Source organism: Colobus angolensis, unplaced genomic scaffold (genome assembly GCF_000951035.1).
Source record: "Colobus angolensis palliatus isolate OR3802 unplaced genomic scaffold, Cang.pa_1.0 Scaffold24, whole genome shotgun sequence".
NCBI lineage: Eukaryota > Metazoa > Chordata > Mammalia > Primates > Cercopithecidae > Colobus > Colobus angolensis.
This window is the reverse complement of record NW_012115599.1, coordinates 12,438,375-12,458,349: the sequence shown is the minus strand read 5'-3', so window position 1 is coordinate 12,458,349 and position 19,975 is coordinate 12,438,375. Positions and strand designations below refer to the sequence as shown.

Below are 19,975 nucleotides of genomic sequence, written 5' to 3'. Positions count from 1 at the left end.
GAACTCCTGACTGCAGGTGATCCGCCTGCCTTGGCCTCCCAAAGTGCTGGGATTACAGGCATGAGCCACCACACCCGGCTGCAATTCTTAAGATTATAATACATTGTTGTTAAGCATAATTGCCTTATTGTGCAGTAGATCTCTTGAATTTATCCCTCCTGACTGAAATTTTGTTCCTTTGACCAACATCTCCCCAACATCACCCCCTCCAGCTCCTAGTAACCACCGTTCTACTCTCTGCTTCTGTGAGTTCAACATTTTTAGATTCCATATGTAAGTGAAATTATACAGTATTTGTCTTTTTGTGCCTGCCTTATTTTATTACCATAATGTCCTCTAGGTTGATGAATGTTATTACAAATGACAGGATATTCCTTCCTTTCCTAAGGAAAATATGCCATTGTTTATATATACCACATCTTCTTATTCATTTGTCCATTGATGGACAGGTAGGTTGGTTCCATATCTCAGCTACTGTGAGTAATGCTGCAGTGAGCATGGAAGTGCGGATATTTCTTCCATGTACTGATTTTACTCCCTTTGGATATACCCAGTAGTACAATTGCTGGTTCATATGGTAGTTTTAGTTTTAATTTTCTGAGGAACTTCGTACTGTTTTCTATAAATGGCTGTACTAATTTTTGTTTTTACCAACAGTGTGCAAGGGTGCTCTTTTCTCTACATCCTTGCTAACACTTAGCTTTTGTCTTTTCGGTAATAGCCATTCTAATAGGCATGAGGTGATCTGTCATTTTGGTTTAATTTGCATATCTGTAATGACTAGTGATTTGAGCATGTTTTCATATACCTCTTGGCCATTTGTATGTCGTCTTTTGAGAAATGTCTGTTCAGATCTTTTGCCCAATGTTTCAGTCAGGTTATTTGCTTTCTTGCTATTGAGTTGTTTTGAGTTCTTTGTATGTTTTGGATATTAACCCTCTTAGCAGATGTATGGTTTGCAAATATTTCCTCCTATTCCATAGGTGGTCTTTTTACTCTGCTGGCGGTTTCCTTTGCTGTACAGAAGCCCACTTTTCCTACTTAGAATATATCTTAAGATTGTAAACCTAATATCTGCATGCTCATTAAAGTGGCTTGTCACCCATATACAGCTGTATTTTATTAACATTTTGACTTTTTTTTCTTCTTTTCCTCGTGCACAGATGATTCCGCCATTTCTTTTACAATATTATTATTATTATAAAAGCACTATGTGAATAGATTCTCACTGTAAGTGTTTTAAACTGTGGTAGAATACAGAGTGCAGTAGGAAAGTCTGTCTCCATCATCTGCAATGCTCCCTAACACACAGATTTCCTTCCCCAGAGGTGAGCACAGTCAGCATTTGGTGAGTGCTCTTCCAGTCACCATCCATTTACAGTGGTGTGTATTATACAATGACTTCTTCTGTCGCTTTCTTGTGACACAGTATGTCTTGGGAAATCTTTCCATGTCAGGCCTTAAAGGTTCAATTTGTTTTCTTTCCTTTGTTATTACTGTTGTTGTTGATGGTTATGTAGTATTTTATTTTATGAGTATACCTAATATTTTACTGCTTGCCTATGGATAGACGTTAAGTTTTTAGTTTTCAACTCTTACAATGAAGCAATCCGGTTACCAGCATGTGTCTTTGTGCACATGTATAAGTATCTCTGTTGGGTAGTTGCCTGTAAGTGGAATTGCTGCCTCAAAGTGAATCCTATTTTTGGTTTTGATCAATGGTGCCAAATTATCTTCCCAAAGGAATTTACCAGTTTAAACTTATACCAGTGGTGTTTAAGATTGCTTATTTTCCTAATCTTTAGAAACACTTGATGATGTCATTATGTTCATTTTTGTCAATGAATGTTTTAATTTGCATTCTTCTAGATTGTGTCTCTGTAGATCTGACCTTGTCTACTTTCTGCCTTTTAGTAATTCCTCAACATTGCCGGTTACTTGATGGTATCTTTTTACAATTTTCTTGGTGTGAGTCTGTCTATAGCTATCTGTGTAGGGTGGGATATCTTTTCTGTCACTTCAGAGAACTTTAGGCAGGAGGTAGAGTAAACTTGTGCACTTAATCTACTATCCTGATAAATTTCATCCTTTCTGAGCTATGACTATAATATTTACAATTTTGTTTCTTTTTTCTCCTTAACATTATGATCTTTTTTTCTTATTACATAGCCATATAACTGGCATATGATATTCTACTCTGTACTACAGTTACCATAATTTGTCTATTGATGCCTATTGCTACAATTTTACTTTATTATTTATTTATTTTGAGGTCGAATCTCACTTTGTCACCTAGGCTGGAGTGCAGCGGCACAATCTTGGCTCACTGTAACCTCCGCATTCCGGGTTCAAGCAATTCTCCTGCTTCAGCCTCCTGAGTAGCTAGGACTACAGGTGTGCACTACCATGCCCGGCTAATTTTTTTATTTTTAGTAGAGACAGGTTTCACTATGTTGGTCAGGCTGGTCTCAAACTCCTGACTTCAGGTGATCCACCCGCCTTGGCCTCCCAAAGTGCTGGGATTACAGGTGTGAGCCACCGTACCCGGCCAAAATTTTATAAATAATATTGCTTCCAACACTGAGCATACAGGCTCTGGGCTCAGATGGTTTTACTGGTAATTCTTTGTAATTTTAGTGCTCTGTCATTGTCTTTTTTTTTTTTTTTTTTTTTTTTTTTTTTTTTTTGAGACAGTTTCTGTCTGTCTCTCAGGCTGGAGTGCAGTGGTGTGATCTTGGCTCACTGCAACCTCCAACACCCGGATTCAAGCAATTCTCCTACCTCAGCCTCCTGAGTAGCTGGAATTACAGGAGCATGCCACCATGCCCAGCTAGTTTTTGTATTTTTAGTAGAGACAGGGTTTCACCACATTGGGCAGCCTGGTGTCAAATTCCTGGCCTCAACTGATCCACCAACCTCAGCTTCCCAAAGTGCTGGGATTATAGGCATGAGCCACCGCACCTGGCCTGTCATTGATTCTTCAATATGGAAATGAGTAGACAGCTGCCCAGCTGACCTGTGACCTAAACCTAACACTGATATCATCCAGTGACAATAGCACAAAAAGCAAGAACTTTAAACCAGCCTCAATTATGAATATAGATTCTAAGTAATCTACTCTCAAATAGATGCTCTCAAGTAGAATTATAATGGAAATGGCCAATTAAGTTTACTCCAAGAATGGCTTAATATTAAGAAACCTATTGATAACAACATATTAGGTTGTTAAATGTGAAAAACTATTATCTCCATATATGCAGAAAATACATTTAACTGACTATCTCTAATAACACTTTTTGGAAAAAAAATAGGATGCTTCTTTTACAAGTTACAGAGTATCTACCTCAAACCATTGGAGGCATTTTTATTAGAAGCAGGAACAAAACAAGTTTGCCCTCTGCTACTTGATATTCTTTTAGAAGCTCTAGCCGATGCAGTAAGGTTTGCAGAAACAGAAATAAGAACTAAGGCTTTTAGGATTATTTGATATTATTTTAGAAACTCTGGTCAATGCAGTAAGGCCAATGCAGAAACAGAAATAAGAACTAAGGCTTTCAGGATTAAGTAAGGTAACATTTCAACTTCCCTCCTATGGTGTTTTTAAGTCAGATAAGACACTGTGATTATATATTCTGTTTTTTTTTTAATTACTAATAACACATATTTACAGAAGAAAGACAAAATTGTCTCTTTCATCTTAAGACACATCTCCTGGTGCTTTTTTGATCTTGGTCCTTGCTCGGCGACTCATCTTGATTATCTGATCTGTGTTGAGGTCTCTCTCAAACCTTCAGTCACCAGCACAGGAGTGGTTGCTCAATACCTGTTCTGTCTTTGATGACCTTTCAATGAGCTGTTTTTGCAATCATGGGAGTACTAGAAGAAAAAACTCTTAAGCGATGACACTGTTGTCTTGACACTTGACTCTGTTTAGCAAACCATTGAAGTGTACCCTCAATGCTATGCATCTCTGCAGTGTATAGCTGCTGTACATTATCAGGAGTCATTTGGAAGTAACTGGTCTGGTTGAACACCACACAGAAATCTTTACTAATTAGCTAGCTATCTCTAACTTTGGTTTGTGACTCCAGTCTGTGAAATCTATGTCTCTCTCTCTCTCTCTTTTTTTTTTCCCTGATAGCATGTGGAGAGGGCCAAATGTGAACTGTGTTGACAGCACTGGCTACACACCCCTGCACCATGCTGCTTTGAATGGCCATAAGTAAGTATCAATGTACTGCATCCCTGCCCTCACCCTACAGAACCCAGGCCTTCATGTTGCCTTTTCATTTTCTAGAAAAGTTTGCTGGCTGGGTTTAGTGGCTCATGCCTGTAATCCCAGCACTTTGGGAGGCCGAGGTGGGAGGATCACATGAAACTGAGTTTGAGAGCAGCCTGGGCAACAAAGCAAGCCTCCATCTCCACACACAAATTTTTTTTTTTTAATTAACCAGGCGTGGTAGCACGCCTGAAGTCCTAGCTACTCAGGAGGCTAAGGCAGGAGGATTGCTTAAGCCCCGGAATTTGAGACTGCAGAGAGCTATGATTGTGCCATTGCATTCCAGCCTGGGTGACAGAACGACCCTATCTCTAAAAAATGAAAACAAAACAAAGGTTTGCTAAGCGGTGGCACTGAAAAACAGAGAAAAACAAACCTAAGTTCAGTTCATTCAGGATTTCTGTGTTTTTCTTTCATGTGTTATTTAAACATCCTTCCCCACCCCACCCACCAAAAAATCTTTAGCCAAGAGTTAAGTTTTACCTTTTCTTCTGCTTGTTCTTTTCCCCTCTGGAATGTTCCAGTGCTACGTAATGTTCTAGGTATGATGATCAAATTTGGGGCAGCCAGAACATAAAGGGGGGGAATCTATTAGGTAACTAACTGCTCAATAAACTGAAAATAGATTGAGTGGTCATGAGAAAGCTGTCTTTGGTTTCAATAGTTATTTATTTACTCTCTCTTCTTGCCTGCCATTCTTTCCTCATAAAATTAGCCCTGTACATAAGAACCCTTTTTAAGGGGAAAAAATACATTAAATGGCCTATGTAATTCTCCTGAGTATAGAGAAGTCATTAGGAACTGGGTGGGATTTGTGTGAAACGTTCCGTGGAGAAGGCATGCTTTGGGGAGGATTTGAGAGAGAAGGCATGGGCTTAAGTGATTGGGCACTGCCTTTCAGATTGCTCAGCAAAGGGGCAGGCATTGTCAGGGAGCACAGTGAGTGGTTTTGCCAGGATGTCAAAGAATGTAAACCAGAGTGTAACAAAATAGAAGGTGTTAAAGGAAAAGAAGTACTATAGGCAATAAGTAGCAGCAGTGTAGTTTTTTTGTTTTTGCTTTTGTTTTTTTTTTGAGATGGAGTTTCATTCTTATTGCCCAGGCTGGAGTGCAGTGGCACAATCTCAGCTCACTGCAACCTCCACGTTGTGGGTTCAAGCAATTCTCCTGCCCCAGACTTCTAAGTAGCTGGGATTGCAGGCATCTGCCACCACACCCGGCTAATTTTTGTATTTTTTGTAGAGACGGGGTTTCACCATGTTGGTCAGGCTTGTCTCAAACTCCTGATCTCAGGTGATCTGCCCGCCTCGGCCTCCCAAAGTGCTGGGATTACAGGCATGAGTCACGGTGCCCGGCCACCAGTGTAGTTTTTATGAGGAGGGATTATTGGAATCATTTTAGATTTTGCTGAGCAAGGAGCTCCAGAGCCCTCACCCCCTTAGAGTATTTTGTGTCACTTGTCCAATATTTGACCCACCCTAACTCCAACATACCAGAAAGAGGCAATGGTTGTTTCCTTCAACATTAAACATTTCTAAAGTATACTGAATATAATCGTTAAGCCTTTTCTGTAGCCATCTTAGATATAGCTAAAAAGAAATCTATAGAGAACACTGTTCCCAAATATAGTGGGGTAATCTGAATTAAAGTGAATCTTGAACTTAAATGACTATAGTTTGTTAGCCAAGTTCATTTCCAGATGCTGTTTCTGTTTACAGTGGGGATTTTCTTTGACCTCACATTCTTAGGGATAATTATATACTGGTATCTGTTTAATTAGTGCTGTCACCAGGAAAAAAGCAAGTTCCTCTTTCTGGGGATATCAAATGATAACATATGTGTCTGGCTTGCTTTTGCAGTAACTTTTTATTGATTGATTGATTGATTTTGAGAGAGAGTCTTGCTCTGTCGCCCAAACTGGAGTGCAATGGCGCAATCTCAGCTCACTGCAACCTCTGCCTCCCGGGTTCAAGCAATTCTCCCTGCCTCAGCCTCCCGAGTAGCTGGGATTACAGGCATCCACCACCACGCCTGGCTAATTTTTTTATTTTTGGTGGAAACGGGGTTTTGCCATGTTGGCCAGGCTGGTCTTGAATTCCTGACCTCAGGTGATCCACCCACCTCGGCTTCTCAAAGTGCTGGGATTACAGGCGTGAGCCACTCCACCCAGACTGCAATAACTTTTATTCTGCTTGACCTCTCTGCTTTCAGCGCCTACATCACTAAATGCTCTGAATAATGTGGTGATTAATTATATTTGTCTTATATGATTACCTTTATGTAAATTCAACACCTGAATGATGTTTAAACATCATAAACAAGGAAACAGGTTTGGACAAAGAGTCCAAACATTTTCTTTTTTTTTTTTTTGAGATAGAATCTCACTCTGTCACCCAGGCTAGAGTGCAATGGCACTATCTCGGCTCACTGCAACCTCCGCCTCCCAGGTTCAAGTGATTCTCCCGCCAAAGCTTCCCGAGTAGATGGGACTACAGGCGCCTACCACTGTACCTGGCTAATTTTTGTATTTTAGTAGAGATGGGGTTTCACCATCTTGGCCAGGCTGGTCTCGAATCCACCCGCCTCGGCCTCCCAAAGTGCTGGGATTACAGGCTTGAGCCACCGTACCCGGCCCAGACATTTTCAAAGTAGTAGAAAATAGATTACCAAGAAAGCCTAAACAGAGAGGTGATGAGTCAGTATAGCATGGCTCAAGGTGGTTCAGCTGCGTATCATCAGCTGTACAAGTAGCTCTTGGAATAAAAGGAAAAGCCTGGGCGGTGAGCTCAGGTAGAGACACAGGAGCCAAATGAAATATATCTGTGAAAAGGCTTTGTGCCATACACGTGTAAAGAGCTGTTAGCTGGAAAGACTCCTGAGTTCTACCAACTCATGATTGATTTTTACCTTCTAGGGATGTGGTCGAGGTTCTTCTGAGGAACGATGCACTGACCAACGTGGCTGACTCGAAAGGCTGCTACCCTCTGCATTTGGCAGCTTGGAAAGGAGATGCCCAGATAGTGCGGTTGCTCATCCATCAAGGGCCTTCACACACCAGAGTCAATGAACAGGTTGGAAGGAAGGGAGGCTTTCCTCCCTCCATTCAGCTATAGCCAGATGTGGCAACCCTGTCACCATCTTAGCCCCATAATTCAAATCTCAGAGAACCAGCTCTTCATTTGTTTTTTTGATAATCAGTTCCTTAGCATGGAACCACCTCTTCCATACCCTAAATGTGACTCCCCTCTTCCCAGTTATACTCTTCTTAGTAGATCTTATACTATGAGGATGTATTTTATATGCATTTGAGTCATGCATATTTGCAATAGTACTAGAATAAAAAATGCATACGCAGTCAGCCCTTCGTTTCCAGGACCTCCCCATAGATACCAAAATCCAAGGATGCTCAAGTCTTTTATGTAAAATGGCAAAGTAACATTAGCTCTCTCTGTCTGTGGGTTCCACATGTGCAGATTTACCAACCATGGATGGAAACCTGTGGATATGAAGGGCCAACCGTACTCACTTCATGTGCAAAATTTGAAATAATGCAAATCCTACAAAATTACATGGAGTCATTTTCAAGCTGGTGAGCTTAATTAACTGTAGGCCAGTTGTGATGGCTCATGCCTGTAATCCCAGCACTTTGGAAGGCTGAGGCAGGAGAATTGCTTGAGGCCAGGAGGCCAGGAGTTTGAGACCAGCCTAAGCAACACAGTGAAGCACCCCCATCTCCCCGACCCCATCTCTATAAAAAATTTTAAAAAAAGAAAAAAAAAAAAAGGCTAGATGTGGTGGCACACACCTGTAGTCCCAGCTACTCAGGAGGCTGAGACGGGAGCGGGGGATCACTTAAGCCCAGGAGTTTGAGGGTGCAGTGAGCCATGATTATGTCACTGCACTGCAGCCTGGGTGACAGAGTGAGACCCTGTCTCAAAAATAAATTGTGTTTATGCCTTTGACATGGCAGTGTAACTTTCCCAGTGTTTGTCAGTACTGTGTAAACCATGCTGTTGTTTTACATACATCAGAACTTGCAGCAGTAGAAGTACTCATGCAAGTACCAAAAAGTGAACTCACAAATCAAAAACATGTGAGTGGAGGGCAGAAGTGATTCAGTGGAATGAAGATCATTTCCATGATGTCCTCCGAATGAGCATGCTTTGAAAAAGCAGAGATGATTCTTAGAAAATGAAAAAGGCAGGATTTGAGCAAAAATAACCTTATAATGGCCATGGATTTAGTTACTCTGAGAATATACTTCCTCTTTTTTACATTTATATTTTTGGAAAAAATTGTACTTGGATTATGCAAGTTTTAAACAAGCCTCTTACAAACACAACTCGCTGTTATTTGAGTTGGAGGTTGTGTGCCAGTTTGAGAGGAGACGGGCATTCCTTACATGATAAGCCGTTCTCCCCTTTCCTCTCTCTGCTCTGAACTGAAGTAGATACTCTTCTCAGTTCCTTGAAGGAGGGAGATGTTGATGTTTCTCAGTAAGCTTAGGGACTGTTTTTCTAATGACGTTGCCGAGAGGGGATTGTTAAATTACCTGTAGGATTAGATCAAGGTTTTCTCTCAAAAAATAGGAAATTATCCTGGCGAGTCCATCTGTCAGGAGACTCATGCAGTTTGCAGTTAGCTGTTAAGAGCATGACTTTGATTCTGAGAAGGGCAGCTTCATTCTGAGACATGAGAAAATTAATATAGTGCTCCCAAATCTCTTTGATTTGGAGATGGTGTGTATATAACTGTTAATCAGCCTTCCTTTCCCCTTTTGGGCTGTATTTTTTGGGTAGGTAAACAACAGACATTTGAAATCATCAATGAGGATGTTTGTTTATAACATTTGGGAATGAAAAGTATCTGTTTAGAATTACCTCTTTAGAATCTAAGTGCAATTTTATTCCTCCTAGCTAAAGGGGTCATGTCTCTTCTCTGGAGGAAATGCATAATGAAGTTTGCTTGTAACTAATATTCTTCAACGTTGGAAACACTGGTCACCCATTAAAGTCCTTCTCATTTAAGAAATGTTCAGCAACCATTTCTAATCCTGTTTGCTCACGTTTGCCTTGAAACACAGCTGCTTGGATTTTTGAGCTACTTGAGTGTGCTAGCTTAACCTGCTCACAGCTGCTTCCTGCCTGGAGTATCAGTTGATAGGTGGGACCCCAGCCCAGTGCTTTGAGTATCTGGTAGGCAGGTGGGTGGGCAGGAGCTGGGCAAGATGTCTGCAGTGGCTTGAAGACTTTAATGGATCTAGCTAGTGGTTACAAGTACTATATGGTTTCATTTTAAAACCATTAATGGGGTTCCAGTAGGATGCTTAGATTAAAGCGGGGTAAGAGTAAGGTGCCCTGGAGGTTGTCTTTCTTATTAACTTCCCTTTGAGGCATCCAGAGGGCAGATTCAAGTTCTAGGGTTGGGTTCCCTCAGGGCTGTGTATTGCTTTGATATATTTCATCCATTTTGTCATCACTTTTTCTTTTCCTCTCCTTTTTGTAGAATGCTCTTGAGATCAAAGAACTCAAAAAGTACGGCCCCTTTGACCCTTATATCAATGCCAAGGTGTGTACTTTGCTGCCAGGAATTCTCTGCATCATTTCTCCAAGCTGTACCTCCTCTTTGGTCCTCTTCGCTTCTACTCTTGTCCACTCAGGCTCCTCCTCATCACGCTGACTGTTGTCTGCTTCAGCCCATCTGCTTTTGGCTTGTCTGGGAATGGGAAAATGCAGCTGCATTGGGTTTTGACTTTATTTTTAAAACCCATACTAATTTGGGAAATGGTGGGTGGTTTTTTCTGGAATATTTGAAATGGCAGGAATGGGGAAATAAAAGGGACCATATTACATACTTAATTTACAATTTTGATTCTTAAAATTTTTTAAATGTAGTTAAGAGATGTCAAATTATCTTACTTTTTAAATAAGCATAGAAAAAATGATTCAGTTGTACTTCTTGGAATTAAAAAATTATTTTTAGCCTACTTTCTATTTGTCTTTTGAAATGGAATCTGATTTTCAGGTTTCAATAGCTAATGGTGGAGATGTGGAGGAAAGGACAAGCGTGATCCATTTTATTCCTTTAAAAGCGTTTGCATACCTCTCTCTGATTTCCTGGAGTTTGTGCATCTCTGCCTGATGCTTTAAAACCACACCCAGTATCTCCAGCCATTAGCTTCTCTCTGCTTGATCACTCTTGACCCAGGAAGGGTTCTAAAATAGGAAACGATGTTGCAGGACCAAGGTGGGCACCTGCCTTAGTCTCCTTCCCCATGAGGCTGGGACAAAGCGTAGTTTGATGGGCCTGGTGATGAACAGGCCAGCCCTGTCTGCCCCTCAGCCTTTACCACATCTGAGCAGCAGAGCTTGTTCATTGGGTGATGGTGTTAGCCTCTTTCCTTGGTGCTCTCACCCGCTGGTTTTGGTCAAAGATTTTATTCAGATGAAGTTTGTTTTTTGGCAACAGTCTGGAGTGTGCTCAAGACACGGCATTATCCACATTAGCTACCTTTTCCTTGCTCTGGAAACAGCTGCCTTGGGGAAGAGAAACATGAGGTACTTCTGTATGTTTCCAAACACAAGGCAGGTATTCCATGCTTTTGAGAAATAGTGATTTAGCAAAGGAAGCCCCCTATGGGCTGGACCTGGGAAGGCCCTGTGGGAGATTTTGTTCAGCTGTTGGGTCTTAATGGTAGAGAAGCAGTTTGACCTTAGGGTAGTGGAGCACATCAGCTTTGTTTTGGCGTACTCTTTCCTACCTCCTTCCCCTTCCTTTCCCTTCCCTTTCCTTTTCCTTTCCTTTCTTTCTTTCTTTCATTTTAGAAAGGGTCTCCCTCTGTTGCCCAGACTGAAGTGCAGTGATTGGCCTGCTCTCTGTATTCTGTTTTCTAGTCTTCAGAATAGGAAGATACTCTTATCTTAGTTTTTTTGTTTTTTGTTTTGGAAGTAGAGTAGTAGAGTGGAAAACTCATAAGTCATAGGCTTTCATTGTCAGACCAGAATTTAAGTTCTGGGATGTGACTTAGTAGTTTTGTTGACTTGAGCAAGTTACTTGATTTCTCTGAACCTCAGTTTCCTCTTTTGTAAAATGTGGCACTGCCATCTACCTTGCTGGATTGTTTTGGAGTTTAAGATAACATATATAAAGTAAAAATATCTGGTAACTAGTAATATTTGAGATGCTAATTTTTTAAAGTATATATAATGTATTTCTGCAAAGGCATTTTTGGAATCTGTTTTTGTTACTAGTAGATGACACTTAATGAAACATAATTCAGTTAGTCTATTCAGAGTTTTCTTTTATGGGGAGGAAACTTGAAGTGATTGTTTTCCCAACAGTGGTTAGTGTAGTGAGCTTATAAAGCTTTGATAAAGGGTAAGACTTTGGTTCTTGGAAGTACATTTTCCTATCCCTTAATTTTGCACATATAAAATAAAATTAGTTTAAAAGTAGTAAGAACATACTTCTTTCTTTGGAAATAATTCCCTTAGCCTCTACCCTGAAAGGCCTATTGTTGCAAACCACATTAAGAGTAAAGCTGAGGCCGGATGCTGAGATTACAGCTGTCATCCCAGCACTTTGGGAGGCTGAGGCTGGCAGATCACCTGAGGTCAGGGGTTCAAGACCAGCCTGGCCAACATGGCGAAACCCCGTCTCCACTAAAAATATAAAAATTAACTGCATGTGGTGGCATGTGCCTATAATCCCAGCTACTTGAGAGGCTGAGGCAGGAGAATCGCTTGAACCCAGGAGGCAGAGGTTGCAGTGAGCCAAGATCGTGCCACTACACTCCAGCCTGGGCAACAGAGTGAGACTCAAAAAAAAAAAATGTAAAGGTGGCCAGTGTAGTGGCTCACACTTGTCATCCCAGAATTTGGGAGGCCAAGACTGAAGACTGCTTGAGCCCAGGAATTTGGGACCAACCTGGACAACGTAATGAGATCCCATCTCTAGAAAAAAATAAAAAATTAGCCAGGCATAGTGGTACATGCCTGTATCCCAAATTCTCGGGAGGCTGAGGTGGGAGGATCATTTGAGCCCAGGAGGTTGAGGCTGCATTGAGCAGTGATCACTGTCTCCTGGGCAACAGAGTGAGACCCTGTCTCAAAAATAATAATAGAAGAAGAAGAAGAAGAAGAGAGAGACAGAGAGGTAAGCTGTTTGGATTGTGCCGAGAATGCAAACCATTCTTGAGCTGATTCAAATCTCACCTCCCTTGACCGGGCATGGTGACTCACCCCTGTAACCCCAGCACTTTGGGAGGCTGAGGCTGGTGGATTACTTGAGGTCAGGAGTTCAAGACCAGCCTAGCCAACATGATGAAACCCCGTGACTACTAAAATTATAAAAATTAGCCAGGCGTGGTGGCACATGCCTGTAATCCCAGGTACTCAGGAGACTGAGGCAGGAGAATGACTTGAACCCGGGCAGCAGAAGTTGCAGAGAGCCAAGGTTACGCCAGTGCACTCCAGCCTGGATGACAGAGAAGATTCCATCTAAAAAAAAAAAACCCAAAAACTGATCTCCTTAGGTTTTATTCTGATTCAGTGGATTTTTATGGATCTGTCTTATGTCTAGGAATTGTTTTCTTAAAGTACTTTTGAGTGCTAAGTTCTGTGAGGCATCTGTACAAATTAAGAAGTCTCAGATGGCTTGTTTTGGGAGCACGAGTAGTTTTTAGGAGCTTTCATATTCTTCTTCGACATTTGGGGCCTTTTTCAACAAGTCGGTTTAAACCAGCCAAATGAAAATTGCTATTTTCCCCCTCTTAACAATTCTTCCTTAGTCTGAGTATCATAAAACGAGCAACAATCAAATTAATATTAGGGCACATCTATTTTTTTTGTACATTTAAAATTATTTCACAGTCTTAGAACGGAAAAGGACTTGAAATTTTATCTAGACCAGTTGCTTCCAAATGTAATCAACCTTTCCGGTTGCATTAGAATCACCTGGCAAGCTTCTAAAAAACTTTTCATTTAAAAAGAAAAAAAACTTCTAACTTGAAGTTGTAAGAATAATGCCCTGAACTATAGTACACTCTTCTTGATACTCCAGTGTTAACATTTTGCTACCTTTCCTTTTTTTCTCTCTCTTTCTGTGTGTGTGTGTGTGTGTGTGTGTGTGTGTGTGTATGTATGCATTAATTGTTGTCACCGATGAAATATTTGATATTAAGTCATGGACATTATGACCCTTTAATCCTAAACACATCCGTTTTGGTATTAGTTAGTTGTTTGACCTAAATCTCCTAAGAACAAGGACATTCACTTATAAAGCCACAATACATTTATTACATTTGGAAAATTGAATATTGATACAATATCGCTATCTAATATAGAATCTATGTTCAAATTTTACCAGTTGTCTCAAAGATGCCCTTTAGAGCAATTTTTTTTATGATTGAGAATCCAGTCCAGGAGCATACATATTAATAGTATGGAACAGTTCCTTGGCCTTTCTTAGCCTTTCATGACTTGGATGGTTTTTTTTTTGTTTGTTTGTTTGTTTGTTTGTTTGTTTTTTGAGACGGAGTCTCGCACTATCCCCCAGGCTGGAGTGCAGTGGCCGGATCTCAGCTCACTGCAAGCCCCGCCTCCCGGGTTCACGCCATTCTCCTGCCTCAGCCTCCCGAGTAGCTGGGACTACAGGCGCCCGCCACCACACCCGGCTAATTTTTTGTATTTTTCAGTAGAGATGGGGTTTCACGGTGTTAGCCAGGATGGTCTCGATCTCCTGACCTCGTGATCCACCCGTCTCGGCCTCCCAAAGTGCTGGGATTACAGGCTTGAGCCACCGCGCCCGGCCGACTAAGGGCACAGGGCAGTTGTTTTGTATACTATCTTTCAGTTTAGCTTTGTTTGATATTTCCTCATGATTAGATTCTGGGTGTACATTTTTGGCAGGAGCATCACAGAAGTGGTATTATGTCCTTTTTAGTGCCTTACATCAACAAGGCACATGACATTGGTTTGTCTCATTCTTGATGATTATGATTGATTGCTGAAGTCGGTGCCTGCAAATCTGGGGTTGGACCTACTAGTAACATTTTTTTTGTTGTTGTTGCCATGTAATTCCAAAATAAAACTGATTTTAAAACCACCAATTTAGGCCAACTTTCCATGTAGAGCAGGTATCTTTTTATCATTTGAAAGGTGTCCCTCTACCCCTTATTCTAATTATTTGCTTGTTTTCCCTAATAACAAGCAGAACTCATTACTACTTGGCAGCCTGTTTTTGGATTCTGTTGAGTTTTGGTTTGTTAAGTTTGATTGGCATCTATCTTCCTAAACTTTCCATTTTTTTGGATCAGAGTTCTGCTTTCCAGAACAGTACAGAATAAATCTAACTCTTCTTCCACGTGATGGACTTGCTTTCATGCTTCTCCTGTGTCCTCTCAATCTCAGACTTAGTTTTTCCTTTCTTCCCATTATGGTATGTTTTTCTAGGGCCTATACTTCTCTTTTTTTGAGACAGAGTCTTGCTCTGTCGCCCAGGCTGAAGTGCAGTGGTGCAATCTCAGCTCGCTGCAAGCCCCACCTCCTGGGGTCATGCCATTCTCCTGCCTCAGCCTCCCGAGTAGCTGGGACTACAGGCGCCCACCACCTCGCCTGGCTAATTTTTTGTATTTTTAGTAGAGGCAGGGTTTCACCATGTTTGCCAGGATGGTCTCTATCTCCTGACCTCGTGATCCACCCGCCTCGGTCTCCCAAAGTGCTGGGATTACAGGCATGAGCCACCACACCCAGCCAGAAGTGGGTCTTAAGATGGGTAGGAATGGAGAATTTGTGCAAAAGCATTGGGGAAAATTTGGGCTATTTCCTCTCACTCACTTTTCTCAGTCCAGATTCGTAGTAATAGGATTCTGGGAACCCTGGAGGTATTGTGAATACCTGTAGTGAGATTTGGAAGGTGTGACGGGGAAACATTCCAGATGATCAGGAATCTGTGCTGCTCCTTAGAATCCTTCCTTTTCTTGTCAGTGTATTAACCAGTTAATAAGAGTTTCCTGGGCCTTACCCTCTGAGGTGCTACTTTGGCAAGTGTGAGGTTGGATTTCCTACAGGTTATTTTTAAGCTCCCATGTAATTCCAAAATGAAGCCAGTTTGAGAGTCACTGATAGTTCTTGCCCTGATGGTTGTCAGGCTCAAAAAGCCTACAATAATAAGAACTTATTGTGATGGCTTGTGTCAGTGGTGGATGTGATCACCATAGATACAAGAAACTTGGGTATTATAGTTACCAGACCATGTCTGGCATGACTGAAACCTAAGTAAGATGCTCCCTGTACTGTGACTATGAGTGTAACTTTCTGCAGAGATGTATTTTTAACATGAGGCAGGAAGTTTGCCAGTAGTGATTATGACCTTGCCTTTAGCAGGGCAGCTTTGTGAGAGCTACTTTCATTCTGGCAAAGAAGAAATAGAGAAGATTTTTTTTTCTTTGCTGGATGGTTTAGACTTTTACAGTTCTTTAGCCCTAATGGCATACTTTTTATAAAACGAAGGACAATTTATTCTGTTTCTTGGGAGACAACTTGGATCTAAAAGAGACAGTAGTATTTCCTTCAGAGTAAATAGTTTTTCTGGATTGGAGTTTTAATATGAATAAGCTGACTTTCATGGCTCTTTCTATCACACTCATCTTGAGATGTACAACCTGGAGAATCCTTTTAAACTTCTTTGGGTTACTACTCTGCCCCAGAATTACTCCATAGAAAGATCCTATGAGTTTTTGTTAATGGTGTTGGTTCATCAAGAGAAAGTGATAATCAACCAGAGAAATGTTGGGTTAAAAAAGAGAGAAACTGAAGGGACAGCTCTAAGTTTGCTTAGGAAACTCATGCCATAGCTTAATAGGAAATAGGTCTTCCAAATGGGTATCCTAAAAGGTTTGTTTGGCACAGGGAGGACCTCAAAGACTTGCTTTCTGCCCAGCATTTCCCCTTCCTCCAGACTTTTATGTTACATGAAATTTGCCCCTTAGGGCCCAGTCATATTATAGGGGGCTGTGGCTGGCAGGCTGGCTGTATCCTTTGGCCAGCGAAGGCTGTCAGCACTTTCCTGGCAGCTGCTCTCCTTGAGTTGTGTTTGAGCTCAGTGCAGCTTCCTCTGCATCCTCTGTTTATTTGTGTGCATTTGTCTTTGCATGTGTTCTGCTACTACTTTTTCTGTCCTTATTTCATGTAAAAATTTTTCTTTGCCATCGTCCTCACCTTTTGGGGGCTTGCTCCCAGCAGCTATGGATCTTTCTGGTATACTTGGTATAGTTGGAAAAAATGATGCAGTCAAATGCCAGATCAAAAGCAGATGGAATTGCATATGCATGTTTGGGTAACTCCTAATCCATTACTTTTAGTGTTATGAATAGAATTAAAGCAATTGCAGAAACATTTAATTTCGACCTTTTGACCACTGAAAGGTGCACAATATTGACTTGACTGACAAAGCCCCTCTTAAGCTTTCTTTCCCAAAAGTAGCAGAAGCCTCCTGGATAAATTTAGGAATCTCAAAATCTTGTGGGAGAATTATTTTTATCAGTGCTTCTCAAAAAGGAGAGGTCATGGGACTTACTTTATTTCTGCTCTAATTAGACATTGTCAGTAGTAAAAGCATAATTGGAATGACTAATATTTTGCTTCTGATGGTTGATAAAGCACACAATTCTCCCATTTTATCCCAAATTCTGTCTGTAGTTTGAAACAAAATTGCCATTAGAGGACCGTGGGTTGTGAGCTTGAATTGATAGCAATATTACATCTGAATATTTTGCACCTCTCACACAAAACATGCCAGCGTTTGCCTCTTTCTTACGTAAGAAACATCTTCCTGTGCTGGCTGCCATTTTGATGAAGTAGATACTGCATGCGTTGCTTGGTGCAGGCTCCTGGAGTAAGCACAGTGCAGCGTCAGGGTCCCCTATTTCTCTGTGACTAAGCCCGGGTGCCCCCTTTCCCTGGAAATGGCTTTTGGCTGATACCTTGGGCGATTTTTAGTCTGCTATGTTACTTTCACTGTTGGCTGATTGATTTGCATGCAAGAAGCTATGCAGATGAAAAACTTTTGTTAAAAAGCTTATGTGTAAGGCAGTGGATGGTTGACAAATCCAGAATCAGAACCAAAGGGTTGAATACATACAAATTGTAAAACCATTTGAAGTTTAAACTGAAATAATAGCAGTGATGATATTGGTATTTATCTTGCCAGGGCTTCTACCAAATGCCTGCCACATTTTCTTGTTCACTCTCCTTACAACCTGGAGACCCTTCCTTCATGGCACACAGGGGATTGCCAGTGTTTAAGAGATGACTTCTCCCTTCTCACAGTCACTGGGGGAAGGTGTCGCTGATTAGACCAGTCAGTCTTGTTTGTGGGGGAATATGCCTGGATTCCAACTTTTATTAGCCCCCAAGTATCGCTGCTATTTTTCTCATTTAAATTTCAGTGGTTTTACGTGTGGTTGTCCTGGTCAGGTGCCTGTCTGCCAGTCACCTTTCTGATGTGATCTGCTTGTTAACCCTTTAGAACAATGACAACGAGACGGCCCTGCATTGTGCAGCACAGTATGGCCACACAGAGGTGGTGAAGGTGCTCTTAGAGGAGCTGACGGACCCCACCATGCGCAACAACAAATTTGAGACCCCTTTGGACCTGGCAGCACTGTACGGGCGACTGGAGGTGGTGAAAATGCTCCTTAATGCACACCCCAACCTCTTGAGCTGCAACACTAAGAAGCACACGCCTCTGCACTTGGCAGCAAGGAATGGCCACAAAGCCGTGGTCCAGGTCCTCCTCGATGCTGGCATGGACAGCAACTACCAGGTAGTGGGGCGGGTGGGGGCTCCTCCAATCTCAAGAGACTCAGTCATTTTGCAGAAGGCACAAGGACCATGCTGCTGGGCTGTGCTCTTTACTTAGCACGTTTCACATCATGTTTCAAATGCTTCCTTTTGCTGACTCATTTTAATGTGACACTTCAAAAACAAATGAACTCCTCAAGCAAGTCTATTATTTTTTTGTTTCTTTTCAGGGGGTAATCCGTAGTCATTAAACCCTGAAAAGATGTGCTTATGGACTGGCTCTCAAAACCAGAAAAGTTTCATTATCTTCCTATCCATGTGTTCCCACTGCCACCATTTAGCACCTCCAAAGTCTCATCAGCTTGACGTTGCCAGCAAGAAATGCCACGTTTCCTTTCTTTGTTGGCCTCTCCCATTCAGATGAATGATTCCTTAGGTTTTGTGTTGACGAAACCACATTTGAAGTGAGAGTGTTTCTCTTGTACTTTTCTTCTCATTACTCCTTCCACCCAGGAAGGTAGAGTTCTGAGGCATTTCACCAGTAGATGGCTCTAAGAGTAACTGTTCAGTTATTCACATGTGACCTGCTGGTGGCACAGACATGGCCTTGGTGTATGGGCCGCAATCATGGTTTTGGAATCCACACAAGAAAAGCTGGAAAGATAATGACAGAGGGCTTTGTGTGGTTTGTTTTATTTTGTGTCCTTTCTTGTCTGTGTCCCCTTTGTCATGTGAAGCCGCACCAAACCGTTCTGATGACATCCTGCTCTGCGCTCTTGTTTGCTTTCCAGACGGAGATGGGCAGTGCTTTGCATGAGGCTGCTTTGTTTGGCAAGACCGATGTGGTGCAAATCCTGCTGGCCGCAGGTGAGAGGTCGGCAGCGCTCTTGTCTACACAGCATGCCAGGGTTGGGATTGTTTCTCCCTCATCCCCTAGGGGGAGTTTTGCTGGCCGTGTTTGAACTCAATGTACGTGTATCTGCACTGGTTGAGTACAAGTGTGTAAACTATTCTTGAATAGCTGGATTAAATGGCTTTGGATGAAAAATGTTGGCCATACTGCTGACAGCGTTAAATGTCCTAAAATTTGACCTCTTGGAGGCTGGCTTGAAAGTGCTCACTCCCCTGGTCCACCTGGTGTGCCTTTCTAGGAATTGACGTCAACATAAAAGATAACCGTGGACTGACTGCCCTAGACACTGTTCGGGAACTGCCTTCTCAAAAGAGCCAGCAGATAGCAGCATTAATTGAAGGTATCCTCCTTTCTCCCTGTCTGGGTGACCAGGGGACACATGAATTGAACCAAGGCATTTGTATTTGGTGCAGCAGTTTTTTTTTAATCTTGCCATGTAGATCACATGACTGGAAAAAGAAGTGCAAAAGAAGTAGATAAGACCCCCCCACCCCAGCCACCTCCCATCTCCAGTATGGACTCCATATCACAGAAGTCTCAGGGTAAGGCAACTCTCCCCTATCATTAAAGGGGTGCTCAGCTTGGAAAGAGTTGAACATTCATGGGCAGAATGGAAAAATCTTAATTTAAATAACAATTTTGGGGGGTTGTGAGTACTTAGTAAGTTTATATTCAGTTCATTTTTTGCCAACTACTATATGAAGTTTTATTGGACGTAGTTTATGCTTTTGACTGTGGGCCTCTTCTTTCCTACTTTATTTTAGCCTCTACTTTTCCAGTTGGCTCTATGAGATCTATTCAGGGATGTGTAGTAGGGAGGATCATCTCAAGATGAACTCAAATATCAGTGAAACCTTCTTTTTCTAACACATAATCACAATGTAGTGCCTTGTGCATAGTTGACTAGTAATAATTTCTTTTTTTTTTTTCTGAGACAGAGTCTCACTCTGTCGCCCAGGCTGGAGTGCAGTGGTGTGATCT

The 19,975-nt window shown here is 41.7% G+C and overlaps 1 protein-coding gene across 2 annotated transcripts in view; it reads left to right on the top strand.

Moving 5' to 3' along the window:
* ANKS1A (ankyrin repeat and sterile alpha motif domain containing 1A) overlaps positions 1-19,975 on the top strand; it is a 200,045-nt gene that overhangs the window by 74,743 nt on the left and 105,327 nt on the right. For both annotated transcript variants that reach the window (XM_011945402.1, XM_011945400.1), the window contains exons 2-7: positions 4,142-4,222; positions 7,194-7,350; positions 17,807-18,103; positions 18,873-18,948; positions 19,233-19,334; positions 19,435-19,536. In XM_011945402.1, coding sequence (XP_011800792.1) covers positions 4,142-4,222; positions 7,194-7,350; positions 17,807-18,103; positions 18,873-18,948; positions 19,233-19,334; positions 19,435-19,536 — 815 coding nt within the window. The remainder of the gene's footprint in view (positions 1-4,141; positions 4,223-7,193; positions 7,351-17,806; positions 18,104-18,872; positions 18,949-19,232; positions 19,335-19,434; positions 19,537-19,975) is intronic.